Consider the following 18731-nt stretch of genomic DNA (forward strand, 5'->3'; position numbering starts at 1 on the left):
TATAGCTATATGCCATATTGGTATCATATGGTAGTTGAACATTGTTTTGGTTGTTTTAGTTGCATCTTAAGTGAATTCTATTATGAAATTATTTATCTGAACATGAGTTGCAATGCTGGAATTTTTGTGTGCCAATGGACATAAATTACGTGTATTATATAGTTTTTATAGTTATAGGCAATTGTTGGAACAACCCCATACAACTATATACCCTCTTAGCATACAAAATGAGCAAGTAGTTTTGCGAATATTTAGCTTGCAATACGAGCATGTAATTTTCTCATACTTTTATTGCGTCCTTTAATGTTTTGGTACAGTAGTATAGTCGCAGATAATTGTAGCAATATTCTAGAGAAATCACATGCTCTGTTGGTATACATATATACCATATTGGTATCACATGGTACTAGAAGTCTTTTTTGCTACTTATACTTTTGTTGTATTTTTTAGTATATTATTGCCATTTTTATTCTAACTAGTATATATGGAGATTTGGTTGCCGTAAATTATGTTTTCTTGCTCTATAACTGGTTGTATTACTGCTAATGGTAGAGTGTGCACTGATATTTATAAGAAAGTAGATCAAGGTTTGCATGGCAATCACATGTTGATTCTTAGAATCTGATTATGTAATTTATGCTGCTCAGCAGCAATCAATGTGATATTCGTGAATTAGATCAAGTGACAACTAATATTATTTTAGTTTAATAATTGAATTTAATAAATGAGAAAGAAAAAAAAAGGTATGTTGTACTAGTTATATTAAAAAAGGTGAACAAATATTTATTATATCAGTTATTTTTTCTTATTGCATAAAAAAAGAATAATAAAAAATAGTGAAAACGGTAAATGAAATTAGATTATGAAGAGAAAAAGAATAAAAAAAAAACTTAAATAAAATTAGAAAAGGGGAAAAGAAGAAAATAAGAAGAAAACGAGAAAAGAAAAAAAAAGAAAAAAAGAAGAAGAAAAGAAGCATAGAAATAAAAAAAGAATTGGAGAATAAAGAAAAAATTTTCCACAAAAACTATTATGGGTAGGAAATGTAATTAGTTTATGGGTAGAAAAATAAATGAGTAGACAAAGGTAAATAGTTTTGTTTTTGTGGGTAACTGTGTCAAAACCGTAAAAATAGCACGGTATAGCCAGTTTTCGGACTGGTCAATCAAAAATAGTCAGCGTTTACCAAGTCAATGAAAAATAGTCACTATTTTGCTGCAATAGAGACCGGTCCAGCATAATATACTGGAGTTCGGTGCACTTGTGTATGAACTCCAGCATATTATGCTGGACCGATATATTTTGCTGGTTCCAGTATAATATACTGGAGACTGGAGCACCGGTGCTCCAAACTCCAGTATATTATACTGGACCAATATACTTGCTGGAACTCCAGTATATTATGCTGGAGTTCTAGTGTACTTATGCTGGAACTCCATCATATTATGCTGGAGTTCCAGCATACTTATTCTGGAACTCCGGTATAATATGCTGGATTTCAAGTATACTTATGCTGGAACTCCAGCATAATATACTGGAGTATTTTCCGGGTTTTGAACAATGTTTTCGCTCAGATTTATCTTTATATAAAAAGTGGCTAAATTTCGATTACTTTTGAAATTGGGCTATTTTTGAACGACCAGTTTTAAATCTGGCTATTTTTAAAATTTACCCCAAACCCCATGATATAATCCTTCTAAGGGGTCATGACACATAAATTTATGAACTAGACCACAACTTGGCAAATAATTGAAGAATTTCCATTGAAACGTTGAAGCAAGCATATCAGCTCATTGGATTGAGTAGATCGAAGGTAGTGTAGCTGAATGGGTTTCCCTTGAACGATAAACAATGCCCTCTCTTTGTAAATTAAACAAAGAGACGAAGACTTTAGCAGCATCTAATAAGATCAATTAAGGCGATTCCATTTCGTATATCATAGATAGAAACAGAGAAGCTAGGACATGATTACTGTTGTCGAAGTCGTTTGCCCTTTGATGTCAATATTAGAAATCTTGAACATTAATTTCCTTGTAAGATGATATCTTAAGGATCAAATTTCTTTGAGTGAGATACTTAGGGGACTAGTCAGGCGAAAAAAAAAAAAATCCAGGAATATTCGTCTTATTAAACCCATTATTCTGATTACCACACTCTGAAAATAACAGACCAAAATATTCGTCAAACAACAAAAGATGGTCTACAAGCTGTAACATCCTCGAGAACAAATGCAATAACAAAGCTAGAAGAATGTTGAAAGAAACTAGAAAACAGAAAATACATACATATTAGTATAAGTTTTCTCGTGCTGCCACGTAAGTTGTGCGTTTTAGGAGTTGATCTTCCTGCAGTTCTTCCTGATTTCTCCCCTGGAACCCGTCAAAGGTGAAATATTTCCCATCTTAACCATAGACTTAGCGAATTGCTCAAAGAAAAGCTCATTTTTATCTGCATACTGTTTCACTAAGTTGAATGATTCTTGATTCTTAGTAACAAGAATTTGGTCTGAGTTCAGTAGACCTTTTGATGCCAACAAGTTTTTGAAGTAGCTGTTGTCAAATTTTGTTGGGGAGACAAAGTCCAAGAAGAATAAGTTTTGGTCACCACCAGATCTTGGGCACTTAGTGCGCAACTGGGCGGCATATGACTCTTCCAATGTAAAGTCTGGTTTGCTGTTTCCTGACTGGTTGTAGAGTCTCTGCCTGAAGCTGGTGCATCTTGCATTTCCAATTGTGTGGCTCCCTGTAGAACAAAACTTTTGGCATTAATTAAGTGATAACTTATTTAGCATACAATTTAACTTCTCTAGAATTCACTATAAAAAAAAAAAAAAGCTATCAGGCCAGCTAAAAGATATAAAGGTCATCGTTACATATTAGTTATCTTTTAGGTGGTATGATTGTGTTCTTTTATACTATTAGGTTTACTTAGTCCGTTCACTTTTATTTGTCACGTTTTGACTTTTCACGCCCCTTAAGTAATATGATAAATAAAGTACATAATTTACCATGATACCCATATTAATTGGTATATAGTCTTAATGGATGAGTAATTAATAAATATTTTTCTCTTGATATGCGAATGTGGACAAGTAAAAGTGAAAATCTATTGTTTATCTAGGAAAGAGAAAGAGAAAGTTTTACCAGATAAAGCTACAAGGTCAACAATATGAAGCCCCTTTAACTTGAATTTAGTGAGAATGGTATTAAATGTGTTGTTTGGAGCAGGAATATTATTGTTGGAGCCACTTAAACTAGCACCTCTGGAGTCTCTCCTTCCCAATGGGACCTCCCAGTTTGGTCCACCAGCCTTTATAAACAAAAAATATTAAAATGTCAGCTTTATAATCTCTTAGAATTGAATCAATTGATCAACTTTCATTCATATATATATATATATGCATGCTAGCAATTTAACTTACTAAAACAGTTGAATCCCTAGCAGCTAATGCCAAGATATCTGCACAAGAGACTGTTTGAGGGCACTCCTTTTCTAATGCCTTCTTAATCTCATCAATAACTTCAAATCCACGAGCCGAATTCCTGTTGGGATTTGATCTTTTCTCACTAATTATGCTTCCACTGCTGTCAAGAAGCAGAGATGCATCACACCCCTACATGACACAATGAAAATAATAGTTAGTCCGTGGTCTGAAGGGGTTCAACTAAATTTCCTTCATCGATAAGATGGAAATAATCTTTTTTTGTATATATCATTGTATGCATGATTGTTGAATCTCTTTGACTTAAGGGAATGTTAGTGTAGTGGCAAAGGTGATAAAATTTTTGCTTTAGGTCAAAAGTACGAATCACATGTGTGACATTCTAGCATTTTTTTTTGAATCCCCTGATTAAAGTTTCGGACTCTATCATTGCTCTAATAAATATAAATACTGCATAAGATAAGGCGTGACATGCATATAATAACATGAGAGCTTTACCTTGACAAAGCAGTCGTGAAAATGCAACCTCAATAATGAAGCAGCCATTCGAGCTTCTTTGGCTACAGCCTTGGCAACAATAAACTTAACAATTTCTTTTGCTTGGGGACATGATTGGTCATAAAATTGTGGGAATAAGTAACCACCATAAGTCTTAGTAGAGAAACAAATTGGTGCAAAAGCAAGGAGAACAATAACCATGAAGAAGCTCAAGGATTGAGCCATACTTAAAGAGACTAATTTGAGAATGTAAGTAGGCTATATGGGCTTGCTTTGATATAATTGAAGGAAAGTTACGAGTACTATATATAGTGTTTAATGAATGGAGTGTTTTTTTTAACCTATATAGTGTAGCAGAGTCATGTGCTTTACAAGTACAATGATGATTGATTTGGTCTGTGATAGGGAAATGACATTTAGCTATAAAATTTTTCAAACTTTAACTCATTCTTAATGCAATACAGATGTTTGGTAACAACTTCTTACCTTACTAATAGCTTAATTAGCTATTTTAAACCTTTACAAAGTTGATCAAGGTTACAAATATAATAAAAGAATAAGAATGTGGACTTGGTGTGGAAATTTTTAATTATTCGTGGGTTAAAAAAGCCAAAAGTTCTTCTATAAATAAATGTGCATGAATTAGCCAAGTCGTCTCCCAACCAAAATCCAAACATATTGTAGCTATCATGCTATATCTAGGGAAATCTTCAATCAAAAGCTATATATAATTTATGGGAGAATGACATGCTTTGGTCAACCACACATCCATTGCTTTGGGGTGAAGGGATGTCTATATGACATACATGCATGAAATATAAAAGTATTCAAAATCTAAAAATTGAGGAAAGTGGGAGCAGAAACACCTGCTCTGTTGACCAAAAAGGACCTCAAGATTTCTTTATTATAACCAAAGATTACTTAATCTCTCAAACACTATACAAGCCTTCCATGTATTATATATACTATACATTAAAGAGTTAATCTATTAGTAATATTTGAAAATTTCAAACTAAATTAATTGCTTGTTGACTAGCAAAAAAGTATATGGATTAATTTAACTGTTTTGGACAGTGCTTATCCAATATACCTTAAGCTTGTAGTTTATAAGTTTAAGAAACAAATATTAGTTCATGTAAGTAGTTGCGTTGTCCTTAAATTAGTAACAGTAATAGTATTCAACTATCATGTATTACAGAAGCAAAGAAATATTATGACCTACAAATTGATAAGATTAGCGAATATTAGGTGAATCTGATTGGTCCAAAGTCCAATGAATGACAAAAAATATAAAGGAAAAAGAATAAGTTAGGAGAGCTGCTCCTCTGATTTGTCAAAGATGAACAAGATCATCCTTATATTTCGAAACTGTTCTTTACAGAGTCGTTTGGTGGAGAAACAAGTTATTTCATGATAAATTATTACAACAATAACAATTACACAGTAAAATCCTACAAAGTGGGGTCGAAGGAGGGTAATGTGTACGCAGATCTTGCACCTACCCCGATAGGGCAGAGAGGCTGTTTCCGATAGACCATCGGCTCAGAAAGACGGAAATAAATAACAAGCAAAGACAATTCATTAGTAACTCCAGTAGAAACCATAATAGTAACAGAAGCATAACAACCAAAAGATAAATGACGTGCAATAACAGTAACCAGTATCTAAGGCCCGGGGCTAAGATAAACAGCAAGGATAGTATGGACTTAACATAGACTGCAAGCCATCTAAGATCAACCCTAATCCAACCCCGCCTCACCCCGGGTATGAAGTAAGGAAAGCTCTACTACCCCCTAACCTACAATCCTAATGCTTGACCTCCAGACGTTCCTATCAAGGGCCATGTCCTCGGAAATCTGCAGTCGTACCATGTCCTGCCTGATCACCACTCCACAATACTTCTTAGGCTGCCCTCTACCTCTTCTCGTACCCACCACGGCCAACCGCTCACACCTCCTCACCGGAGCATCAAGGCTTCTCCTCCGCACGTGCCCGAACCATATAAGTTTTCCAACATTCTTCCCAAAAAGTCAAAAACCGACTCCGGGCTCGCTTGGTCAAAACTTGAGGTTCGGACCAAAACCCATTCACCCCCGATCCCAAATATGTAATTAGTTTCGGAATTCGACACCAAATCGAGGTCTAAATTCCCAAATTTGCAAAATCCCCAATTTTTCCAAAGTCCCTAATTCTACCATGAAAGAACAAGATTTAGGGATAGAAATCTAATGGGTGTTGATGGAAATTGAAGGAAATGAGTTAAAGAACACAAACCTATGATTTGGTGGTGAAATCCCTCTTCAAAAATCGCCCTAGGTCGAGTTCTGGCGAAGAAGATGTGAAATTTTGAACAAATCTCGTCTTTGGTTCTGTTTTAAAATCACTGGACAGGTCTTCAACCCGTTCGCGAGAGACTTGTCGCGATCGCGATGAACTGAGGCCAGGATGGCCTTCACGTTCGCGATGGTCTGTCCCCCCTGACCATTGAGTTCGCGGGCCTAGGACCGTGTTCGCGAAGAACAACTCNTGGTGTGTCAGTGCATCCATCACCAAGGCAAATAAGAATGGGCTAAGCGCAGAGCCTTGGTGTAATCCCATAACAACCGGGAAATGTTCCGAGTCGCCTCCCACAATCCTAACCTTAGTCTTAGCTCCATCATACATGTCCTTGATCGCTTATATGTAGGCTACCGGCACGCCCTTTGCCTCAAGACATCTCTAGAGCACCTCCCTAGGGACCTTGTCATACGCTTTCTCCAAGTCAATAAACACCATGTGCAGATCCTTCTTCTTATCCCTGTACTGTTCCACTAACCGTCTAATAAGGTAGATAGCTTCCGTAGTGGAGCGACCCGATATGAACCCAAACTGATTGTCGGATATAGACGTCGTCTTCCTCACTCTCACCTCCACCACCCTCTCCCAGACTTTCATGGTATGGCTTAGTAACTTGATACCCCTATAATTGTTACAGCACTGGATATCACATTTGTTCTTGTACAACGGTACCACTGTACTCGACCTCCACTCCTCCGGCATCCTCTTCGTCCTAAAAATTACATTGAACAACCCAGTCAGCCACTCCAATCCTGCTCTACCCACACACTTCCAAAACTCAACCGGAATTTCGTCTGGCCCGGTCGCTCTACCCCTACTCATCTTACGCAAAGCCCCCACGACCTCCTCCACCTTAATGCGCCTGCAATACCTAAAATCTCGGAGACTCCCCGAATGCCCCAAATCCCCTAGCGCTATATCCCGGTCCCCCTCCTCGTTTAGAAGACCATAGAAGTACGTCTGCCATCTCTGCTTAATCTGGGACTCTCCCATCAATACTCTACCATCCTCGTCTGCCATAAATTATTCCGGGATTAATTATTCCAGATTAGTTATTCCACCCTCCTATAGGGATAAAAAAAATACTACAATCTCCGGATTAGTTATACCACGATTTCATCCCAACCAAACGTTGGATAAACTCATCTCAAATTTAATTTCGGGATTGATTATCTCTTATCCCATGGTTGAAGACAACTTTCCCATGTGAAAGTGTCGAATGTGATACGTCTAACGTTTACTAGGAGTTCTCTAAAATTACAGTGTGTAAATTAAAGGAATGTGGTGCAGTTTGCTAATGTGTCTGTTTTGGGTACAAAATGTCACCAGTTCAAATGTGTCATTCCTACTTATTATTGCTCCAACAATATCCTTGTACGAGTTCACAATGACTCAAAATGTTTATTTTTGAGTTTATTTCTTGCATAGATTTTTATTATGACCATGTCCATATTAAACCTGTATGCTCAACAGTTCTTTTGTCAACTTTTTAAATTGTCATACTCCACTTCAGAGGAGAGCAGTAGGACCCACTCAAATTAGAGGAGCAGCTCTCCTAACCCTTTTTCTCCTGTATTTTTATCTCTCATTCTTGAAGATTCCTTGAGCCGGGGGTCTATCGGAAACAGACTCTCTATCTCTATGAGGTAGGGGTAAGGTCGGCGTACACATTACCCTCCCCAGACCCTATTTATGGGATCAAACTGGGTTTGTTGTTGTTGTTTCTTGAGACGGTTTACAAGAATGTCATACAAGAAGCCTGCAGATGGTTCAGGGTTCAGACTGGAATACAGTTTACTAGTACAAATTTAGGTAACCTTCAAAATTCGTTTACTAGTACAGACAGGATGTATATTGAAGTTGGCAGCTATACTTAATGCATTTATTTCCAGCTCTAGATATATAAAGAATAGATGAAAGTCCTTAGAAATATATATCTGTACTAAGTTCAATCCATAGTCACAGATGAGTAGTATATAGAGGTCTAATCTGTACACACTAACTAATCTATCTATGTAAGTAAACCAAGAAAATGTAAACACAATATTTGGACAGATTTTTCCAACCAAACTAAGCACTTTCATCCTCTCATTTGGAATACTTAACCAGCCCAAAACTAAGCACAGATTTTCCACCCTAGTTTTAACATGGTGGCAACCTCCATACTCCGGCGCTCTACTTAAAAAAAGTTTAAGCCGGAAACACGAAAGAACTCAAGACTTGTATCAAGATTCCATTATCAAGTAGTCCATCAGCTATCCAAACAGAGTACCTGAATATGCTCACAGTTTCGTAAAATCTTTTGAGCCTCGTTAAAGTATTGAGGGACCTTGGTTCGATGTTACAATTTGCAAGAATCAAGTGAAAGGCTTTGTAACAATATCAAAGCAGAATGGAGCCTAATGAACCATGAATCGCTCTTTGCTAAAAGCTGTTCAAACAACGGCAAACTGCAGATGATTAAAATGAACAGAAAATATATGACAGGGTCAGAAGATATCAATTGACAGAAGAATTGGCAGTGTTTCAAATCATCAAACAACTGATCTTCTAAAAAACTGGGAAACTAGTGTTTGCAAAGATTGACTTTGTTTTCCTTCATATCTGAACTGATAGTTATCCATAACACAACTAAAGCACCGAATTACCAAAATCCTCAAATTTGTCAATCACGTAATAGTTTTGAGAGCTTGTTTCAATATCAATGTTGTTTTGTTTGAGCTTTCCTCGAATCATCATTTGTTTTGTAGACTGTAGACATTATTGCTGATAATGCCATTAATCCCGTAACATAATATATACATAAAAAAGAAGAAGAAAGAAAGTCTACCCAAAAGCTAAGGCCTTGATATCCACATAGTTAAAAGGTTGTGAAAGCCATAGTAGTTGCCCTGTAAAGCTTCAGAGCATGGTGAAAGCTCCAAAAAATCTTTGGTTCAATTATCAGACACCACGCTATAAGGTTTATGATGACTTTGGCCGGGAAATATCACTTCCTGGCATTATCTGCTTCATATTTGGCCAGGAAGTATGGGTTCCTAGCTTTGTCTGCGTTGTATTTGGTTTTGTGAACCAGGTAGTATACAGAAATTGTTTCTGGGGCCCAACATGATTGCATATAAGCTTAAGCTTCTGTCTTTCCCTCATCCATCTTAATACTATCTTCATGTGCCTTTTGCTTGTCAACCCTCTCAACCCAACATCCTGGAGTTTTGCAGGGGAAAAACAGTTAGGAAAGACCAGCCTAGAGTTCTCTAAGTTAAGAACAGTAGGCTCATCAGAATCAGGAAAAATGGTAAGAATTTCACATAATTTTATACTCTGTGCTAAGAAGTACAGGGCGGGAAAACAAAGACTTAACCATCAATATTCCACCACAACTAGAAAGGCAATAGAGCAGCTGTTAATTGTTTGTAAAGCAACTAATTATCCTTGATATGGTAAATTAGACGCTAGGAATATTCCATAAACTTTGCAGTCATCTACCAAAAAGCCTAGTGTCAAGCCTTGAAAAAGAAGCATTCGCAGGATATTATCTGAACTATCATACAGAACGTAAATTGTCTATTTAATTTCATTCTAACCGGAGGAAATCTAGCATATACACAGTTGGTGTACGTGCACCAACAGTGTCTATATAGAAAAGTATAAAATCTTATTAGAGTGATGTATAAATATAAAGTGGAGCATCCACTGCTTCTCTCTATGATTATAATAATTGACGGAGAAATGTAACACACGTGTGTTATCTTTTAGGTTAAAGCAGTTACTATGGCGTTTGGGCGAGTTTATGGAGTTTTTGCAAAAACTGTACTTTCACAAACTCCCAAAAGCTCGCCCAAACGCCACCTGAACATCCAGACAGATCCATAAAAATTGAGGCAATCCTCATAACTTTTTTCTTCTGCCATTCGAGTTTGAAGGCCTACTCTAAGCCCTGAAGAAACGAAAAAAAGAAAAGGACAACTTTTCCTTTTAGTTCACTCAACTATGTCCCAAAGTTCATTTCTTTTTCACCACCACTTCATGAAACTAACATTATCCAACATTACCAATTAGGCAGTCAATCAATCAATTAACTACATCAAAATCCAAAGCTAACTGTGCTCAGCTATATAAATCAAATTGACTCTGCTCTATTCGTCCCATCTCATTCAAAGCTCAGAAATGATTCAAACTTCAGAAAATGAATCAAAATTGTAAAAGACAATCAAGTTTCCATACAATAGTTAATTCAAATTAGAGAATTTGCAAAAACTCATTTTATGAATTACCTTGACACGTTCCCAGGTGTCAGCAATGGTGAGAGGGCCATGTTCTTTCAAAATGTCGAAAATAACCCTGGTGATAGTTTGTGTTTGCTCAGGTGGGGTTTTAAGCTCAACGGGTTTCATTTTGGGCTTTGGTTTCCTCCCTATGTACCTTATCGCTGTCGCAAACATGGTTCCTTCAATCTCTGGCCTATTGGCTATGGCGTATTTTGCTGTTTCAGAGCGGAATTTGAGTGTTATAAGCCCTAAGCTGCTGCTGTGCAAAGCAAGAGGTACTTTACGAATTGAATTAGGTACTCGAATGTAATGACAATTGTACCCTCTTTTCTGTTATCAATTCCCCGATTTACCCCTAACAGTCCGGACGACAATTCTAAAAAGAGAAACTTCATATCCAGCTCTTTGTTTCCAACTAGATATGGAGATTGATTTTATGACTCAATAATAATTTTCATAAGCATGACAAAACTAACACATGAAATCCGTATAATTTTGGCATGCTTACCAAAATTGATGCCCCGATGGACCCATCTTGATTTATAGCATGTTTGACCAAGCTGCAAAAATCAGCTTATTATTAGAAGTACTTTTTTTTAAAAAGTGTTTTTCTCAAATATACTTTTGGTGATAAGCAATTTGTATTTAGCTGATTAATTTGAAAAACACTTCTGAACATATATTATGATTTTTTAAGCCTTGATTATTAATTTAAAAAAAAAAAAACCTTGATTAACGTTTATTCAATTCAGTGCGACTACTTAAGAGTTAAGAAGGAGTTTAATTTTCTGTATGGTTCCATGAGAAAGGAGGGTTTTGGGGCAGCTTCGTCTACCTTTACTGTTTTACTGCTTTATTAAAGGCTTTATTAAAGACTTCATAGGTAGAGGCACATTTATGGGCAGAAAACATAGATCGGTGGTAACTTCTATCTACACCTTTTTTGTACACAATACTAGCACTACTAGAAAATAGTGAAATTCCGTCCGCTATTTTCGACCGCAATCGGTCGGAAATTATCCGAATCCCGACCGATTTTAATGGTCGGGAAAACGATGGCCGCAAACGTGTACCGATCGAAATCGGTCGTTAGTTTGTGTACTAATATCAGCACTTCGCTCAACCAATTCATTCATAACTCATTGCCCTAAGCAACGGGCAAAGTGGAGTGGCACCCAACAACTTCGAGCTCGCTTCAGTCACATTTGCAGTGACTTCTTCATTAACAAGTCTACCGATAAAACAATGCAATCAATCAGATTAAGAGTCAAGACAATAATGTTGAACTATATGAGACTAACTTCCAACAGTACATATAAAAAACTCTCTCCTAGTAGGAGATTCGTTATTAAGTTTAATAAGGAATAAACATGGGTCAGTGCAAAATGTAATAAGAAATTGATAAACTTAATAGGACAAATAATTCAAAACGTTTAAAAAGAATAAGACATATACGTACTGTTGCTGCAATTTCGAGTGATGTATCAAAGCAAAAACACATATAACTAAAGCTAATAGGTCAATTTTTACTATGTTGTACTTAAGAAAATAAGAGAACTTTAGCATCTTTCGGGAAAACTCACAGTTAGAGATTATATCACTTGTTCATGTTTCTGCTTATGTCCCTAAACATGAGAAGTTCAAAAATTTACCAGAATCCTTTTGGTAGAAGATATAAAGCAAGAATAAACTTTGTGAAGCATTTTCATGAGTAAAAGAACAGGCTCAATTGTAGTAATTACCAAGTAATTATATGCTTATGACCCCAATGCTTGACAAGAGTTGAATTGGTTTTTTCTATCTTGTGTCTGCTATCACACTGCAGATAAGATAATGGACTCAACTAAAGCAGTGTGTCGGCCTTATTCACAAAAGAGCACTCGGTCCTGCAAGAATCATCATCTTCTTCTCTTAGGTTTTCTCCTCTTAATCACAAAACCTATCACTAATTCTCAAAAGAACCAAATGTTCTCTTTATCGATCTCAAAAACTCTAAAATACAGCAAATTTTTTTTTACAAGTAATGATATTTTTATAACACTAAGTGCCCTAAATTTACAAAGTGTGCAAACTCCCAATCATATCTAGGTGAGAGAGCTTCCTTAATTCTAATCTATTTCTTGGCTATTTGACTTCAAAATTGTAACATAATAGCTACTATCAGATAAGTAGCAAGCATCATTGATCTTTTTCCGGAATTAGCACCACATGTGATACCATTCTCCAAAAAACAGTCAACCTAACGAACAGATTACAATTCTTAGTCCAAACTCTAAACAACAATTTTGTCAGAAAAGTGAAGATATTACAACTACATTATTGGTGATCACGCCCAACTATGACTTATAAAAAGGACAATGCGGTCGTTGCAAATATAATCCGGTTTACAAGTACGGAGTCGAATCCCACAGAGAACTAAGGTTTAGCTACAGCTGTTCACTATCGCCAAGAAGACAAGCTTGAACAATTCCTAACTTATAGATATTAAGATTCTTCTGTTTAACTAATTAACTAACAAATTAAAATAGTAAATTAACAACTAACGACACTGAGGGTTAGAGGAAAGATTAAGGAGGTCTAGAGTTATGATTTCCCCAATTGTCGGAATCCTTCCCGCTATGTCTTCTATAATTTCGCCTAAGTATTCTCTACCGATCATGAGCACTCTTATTACCGTAAATCTCTCCCGAGTAATTACGACAATTTACTAGACGCACTCTCCCGAGCTACGCTAGCTGGCTTTTAATACAGCTCACTTCAAATCGCACCCAAGGCTTCGTTATCCCTAATCCCGCCTTTAAACCCTCGGTTATTGATCCCTCTATACTCTGGGAGTGGTGTTGTTCAACAATTACCTAAATATGCACTCTCTCCCGAGTTATGCATACTAAATAGGCACAGCTAATTGAGAGCTCTTCAACCAACCACAATATAAACGTAGTTGAACAAATAGAGAAAAGCTATCGCTCAATTATATAAAAACATAACAAGAATTTGTCCTACAAAAGGTTCTATCAAAACTCTAGATAACAAATTAGCTATTCATAATAGTATGTAAAACTACAATACTAAAAGTCATAACCAACAATGAAAAATAGGAAGAGGAAGGAAAAACTCGTAGAAGAATTCTCCGCCTTGCTCCCAATGTGTTCTTGCCTCCTTAGGTCGAATCTATGTCCAAAATATGTCCCCTCCTCTTTCTTGGCCGGCTTCCTTTAGGGTTTAGGGCTTAAAATCCCATGTTAAGTGACTAAGTGTCTCATATCACTCCAACATTACTCCAAACCCGACCCAACCAACACGATACGATGAAATGTAGCTGAACAACACCTAAAGAAACAGAAATGGGAAAAACGGGGCTGTAACTCATGAAACGATCGGCCGGGTCGTTACATAGTAAAGTGTATATATATATATATATATATATAAAGGCTATATTCGATTAAATCTTACGATAACACATGTATATATAGTATAGTATCGTATATATACTAAGTGTATAGTATATAAGCTATATTCGATAAAATCCATTGATTATTCGACTTGTGCAAAACGGCTTAATCGGGTATTTGGAATAAGGGTGTTTGGCTAAGCTTATAAGCTGGTCAAACTGGTTTATAAGTACTTTTTGGCTTATCTACGCGTTTGGTAAAATTAAAAGTGCTTATAAGCCAAAAGCCATAAGTTGGTCTCCCCCAACTTATCAAATTTCAGCTTATAAGCACTTTAAGTTTGACCAAAATATTTACTATTCTATCCCTAAAATACTTCTTTTTAAAACAAAACTCTTCGTATACCAAATTCTTCAGCTGCATATTATTAATTTCAGCACTTTTATCCAAACACATAACTGCTTACTTTTTAAATCAGTTTCAGTACTTAAAGTGTTTTTCAGCACCTAATGCTTATCAGCTAAGCAAAACGGGCTCTATGTCAAACAACAAGTTTACATTAGCTACACAATAGTAGTACTAATTGTTTATATTCACTTATGGAACATAAATATGGACGGAATGTTGCACGACTTTAGTTGGTAAATTTCATAAATGATCATGTAAATATGATTTTTTTTCACTTAAGTCATGACTATATTTTCTCACATAAAAATCATAACTTCCACTAACTCATATAAAAATTATAGTGACCGAAAAATATAACTTTCTGTAGTATTTCTTATTCCATACTCCTATTATTTTTATTTTCAGTCTAATAAATAATAACCAAATTAAAATAGGAATAACTCAACCAAATACTCATATAATTAAAGAAAATAGTAAAATTGAATCATTCCCTCACAATATAGTCTACTTTTATTTTTTATTTTTATTCTTAAGATTTTCATTATATCCAAGAGCTCTCAGATTATTCATACCTTTTATTTCTTTTTCTTTTTTAAATCAGAATCACATACGAAATACTCCAAAGAAAGAAAAAATTACTTGGAAAAGCCATACATACATACACACACCTACCACATATTGTCTATCTGACATAAATAAAGTATAGTTTGGTCCCTATACTATGAGAAAATATTTAAATATATCATTTGTTATACTCAGTGGCGGAGGCAGGATCTCCAGGAAGGGGGTTCAAATTTTTTTTTTTGTAGCTAGTTGGAATTGAACCTATGACCTTATGAAGGTTTTGAACCCCCTTGACCACTAAATTACACTTTTAGGTTGTGTTAAGGGGGTTCAAAACTTAATATATAGAGGTAAAAAACAGATTTTGCCTTATATATACAGTGTAATTTTTCGGCGAAGGGGGTCCCCCTTCCGCCCCCCTAAATCCGCCACTGGTTATACTTTGAGTCCAAATATACCCCTGCTGTAATACTATTGGTTCAAATATATCCTTCTTCTGTTAAATTTGTCCAAGGTGGACATCCAATCCTACGTGGCATTGATATTTGATGAGGTGGATGTCACATGGCATGCCACCTCAGTGCCCCTAATCCATATATAAAAGACTAAAATTTAAAATACAATATTTTTTATGGTGGCAATAGTGATGGAGAGGAAGAAAATTTTAGTGGTAAAAAAAATACAAGGGAGAGGTAAAATGAATTAGGGACGCTGAGGTGGCAAGCCATGTGGCATTCACCTCATCAAATGTCAGTGTGACGTAGGATTGGATATCCACTTTGGACAAACTTAACAGAAAATGGGTATATTTAAACCAATAGTATAACGGCAGAGATATATATATAGACTCAAAGTATAACAAGGGATACATTTAAATATTTTCTGATAGTACGGGGTATATTTGGCTCTTTTTCGTATTTCTTTCTTTGGAATTTTGCATGAGATTCTGATCAAAAAAAAAAAGAAATAAAATGTATGGATAATGAGAGAGCTCCCGAAACAATAATGCAATTAATTTGAATGAAAATCTTGAAACGGAAAACAAAAAAATACAAGTTTCGTCTATTTCGGGGAATAATTCACTTTTAGTATTGTTGTAATTTATGTATATACATATTGGTTTGGTTTGGTTTAGTTTGGGTCGGACCGAGTCAGATCATACCTATTTTAATTGGATTATTATATATTAAACTAAAAATTAAAAAAACGTAGAATAACAAAAAACTATCGGAAAGTTATTTTTTTCGGTCATTATGATTTTTGTGTGAGTTAGTAAAAAATTTATGATTTTTGTATAAAAAAGCATCGTTATATTACTTTGATGGAAAAAAAATCATAGTTATATGATCATTTATGAAATTTACACTCTAACTTTGGGAGGATAACAAATTACCCACTTTTCAGTTTCCTTAACCAAACAGAGTACCTACATACTTATCAAAGTTTTACTATATATTAAGTTGAATACTTGATTGACCAGTATCAGAAAGAGTTGAATATGGACTGGTTAATTAATCGATCTCAAAGTAATAAATTATAAACTAAACTATGTCAAATGGATCGGAAAGGGACAATAAGAATTCTGCATACCACTGTGGTTCTGGTGGATGACATATGACAGGATGATGGGATAATAATAATATACTCGTTCTAAGTGATATCATCTGCTCCAATAAATTTCTTAAGCATACACTCTCCCTTATAATAAGGAACTAAAAGATAAAACGAGTGCCACAACATTAAAAATTGCTCCTCCTTTTAGTTGCCAATTTCTTGTCACTATTATATAGCAGTAAGCTGGAAAGGGCAAAGCAGTAATATTAAAAAACCATTTTTTTGCCAATAATTCAAGCCTGTTATTTCAATTTATGCAAGCCCAACAACCTTCGAGACCTTTATTAGCTGAATTAAATAAACTTCACCGCCAAATTTCCAGCAACCAATTATTTAACAATTGTACATAACGATTACATTTTCTATTTGTCAAAGGCCTCTGTAGTGAAGGATTGCGTAAGAAACCAAGTAGGCAAATAAAAGCTTGTGAATTATTTAGCAAAACAAATGAATAAATTCAGAGTAATCTTGAACACCCAATTAAAAGGCTAATGAAGATAAATAGACCGACATCCCAAAAGAGTCATTAATTTACTCGACAAGAGAATTGCAGTGATTTAATTTACTCACATAATAATGGAACTTGTATTATCTTAATAGTAACAAAAGAAAAAAAAATAGTAGCCCGGTGCACTAAGCTCCCGCTATGCGCGGGGTCCGGGGAAGGGCCGGACTACAAGGGTTTATAGTACACAACCTTATCCTATATTTCTGCAAGAGGTTGTTTCCACGGCTTGAACCCGTGACCTCCTGGTCACATTGCAACAACTTTACTAATTACGCCAAAGCCCCTATTCTTAGTAACAAAAGAAACAACCAATTATCAACTCTCATTTTTCTTTTTTCTTGAAATAATTTATCATTCTACATGTTTTGATAACGACCAAATGATCTGTTCATCACTAGAAGCCATGATAAGCTGATTAACATGGAGCAAATTCAAGGAATCATCTCCACCTTTAATATCAACATTATTCATGTTTTCGCCATAATAGTTCCATAAATCCTTAGTTTCTTTAGTTGTCGTTGCAGCATTAGCTGAAGTCTTGTAGTCAATGATCTCCTTTAGAGACTGTAGCCTGTGGCTTAACTCAGCCATTTGAACTTTGAGAACAGAATTCTCTGCTTCCACATTCAAGTAAAGCTGATCCACCATGTTTATGTTAGTCACAATTTGGTTGTTTTCCTCCTTGAGTTGACTCATTTCAGCCATTAGGTCATCCAAATACTTCTGTTTCCTCATCCTTGATTTTCTAGCAGATTCCCTGTTGGATATCAACCTTTTGCGTTTCCTTTGATTTATTACTTGTTGGAGATGATCATCTTTGGAACCATAGTTCCTCAGCTGGATTACTGACCTTGAAGATGTTCCACTAGAAGAAGCCATAACTCCTTACCAATGGTCTTGCAATTACAATATCATAATACCAAAATTAGAGTTTACCTTGTATAAAAAGAAATATTACCCCATTATTTTATCTTTTTAAAAGACAACTATAAGTAATTGTTTTTGAAATTAGTTACCTGGAAAATAAGGTAGGCAACCCTGCTACAAAAGGTAAATAACAACTGAAATGTAGTCAAGGGGTTGGGATCTTGAATGAAGTTTAAAGAGTAAGAAGAAGGAAACTGAGGTTTTCTGTTTCATGAAAACACGTAGATCCAGTAGAGGAAGACGACTGAGAAGGATTGAACTAAGTGAGTACGACGATGAAGAGTTGAGTTAATGGTAAAACCAGACAGAAGAACTTCGCTGATTACTGGAGACATAATCCCAAACATCAAGAATCAAAACACCGCATCTATGCATCAACAGAGAGAATAAGGCTAATTAGAGATTTCATTCAAAACAACTTTTATAAGAAGAGAGTTTTGGCAGGAAAAATATAAAGATATGAAAGAAGTGGAGAAAAGGAAAATACGAAGGAGAGCAGAGTTTGGTGATAGTACTGGACATCCATTTATAGAGATATTAATGCTCAATATGAATGGAATTAAGCAAATATTTAATTCCAAAAAAAAAATTAAAGCAGATTACGTAGAGCTTTTGAAAGGACTGTATGACATGAAAGCTTCAAAGAGGGATAATGCGCTTACATACGCAGCACTTAATAGTTTTACGATTTGAAAATTTCTGTTATACGGTGAATAATTTACCAAGAAAAATTGGATACGAATGCAATCAAGAATTTCACGTGGAGTTACTAA

At 35.4% G+C, this 18731-nt stretch overlaps 3 protein-coding genes across 3 annotated transcripts; all 3 read right to left on the reverse strand.

Annotated features, from left to right (window-relative positions):
• Nucleotides 1-2118: 2118 nt before the first annotated feature.
• On the reverse strand, nucleotides 2119-4354 carry LOC109237172 (peroxidase 72-like). The gene is made up of 4 exons (XM_019403438.1): nucleotides 3941-4354; nucleotides 3422-3613; nucleotides 3144-3309; nucleotides 2119-2742 (listed from the first exon to the last, which is right to left on the reverse strand). The coding sequence occupies exons 1-4, from the start codon at nucleotides 4163-4165 to the stop codon at nucleotides 2330-2332; spliced, it is 996 nt and encodes a 331-aa protein (XP_019258983.1). The 5' UTR covers nucleotides 4166-4354; the 3' UTR covers nucleotides 2119-2329.
• Nucleotides 4355-8197: 3843 nt separating this feature from the next.
• On the reverse strand, nucleotides 8198-10839 carry LOC109237173. Its single transcript, XM_019403439.1, has 2 exons — nucleotides 10552-10839; nucleotides 8198-9481 (listed from the first exon to the last, which is right to left on the reverse strand). Exons 1-2 carry the CDS (start codon nucleotides 10717-10719, stop codon nucleotides 9242-9244), a joined length of 408 nt encoding a protein of 135 aa, XP_019258984.1. The 5' UTR covers nucleotides 10720-10839; the 3' UTR covers nucleotides 8198-9241.
• Nucleotides 10840-17035: 6196 nt separating this feature from the next.
• On the reverse strand, nucleotides 17036-18619 carry LOC109237175 (bZIP transcription factor 11-like). The gene is made up of 2 exons (XM_019403442.1): nucleotides 18048-18619; nucleotides 17036-17927 (listed from the first exon to the last, which is right to left on the reverse strand). The coding sequence occupies exon 2, from the start codon at nucleotides 17908-17910 to the stop codon at nucleotides 17383-17385; it is 528 nt and encodes a 175-aa protein (XP_019258987.1). The 5' UTR covers nucleotides 17911-17927; nucleotides 18048-18619; the 3' UTR covers nucleotides 17036-17382.
• Nucleotides 18620-18731: the final 112 nt, after the last annotated feature.

Source organism: Nicotiana attenuata, unplaced genomic scaffold (assembly GCF_001879085.1).
Source record: "Nicotiana attenuata strain UT unplaced genomic scaffold, NIATTr2, whole genome shotgun sequence".
Taxonomy (NCBI): domain Eukaryota; kingdom Viridiplantae; phylum Streptophyta; class Magnoliopsida; order Solanales; family Solanaceae; genus Nicotiana; species Nicotiana attenuata.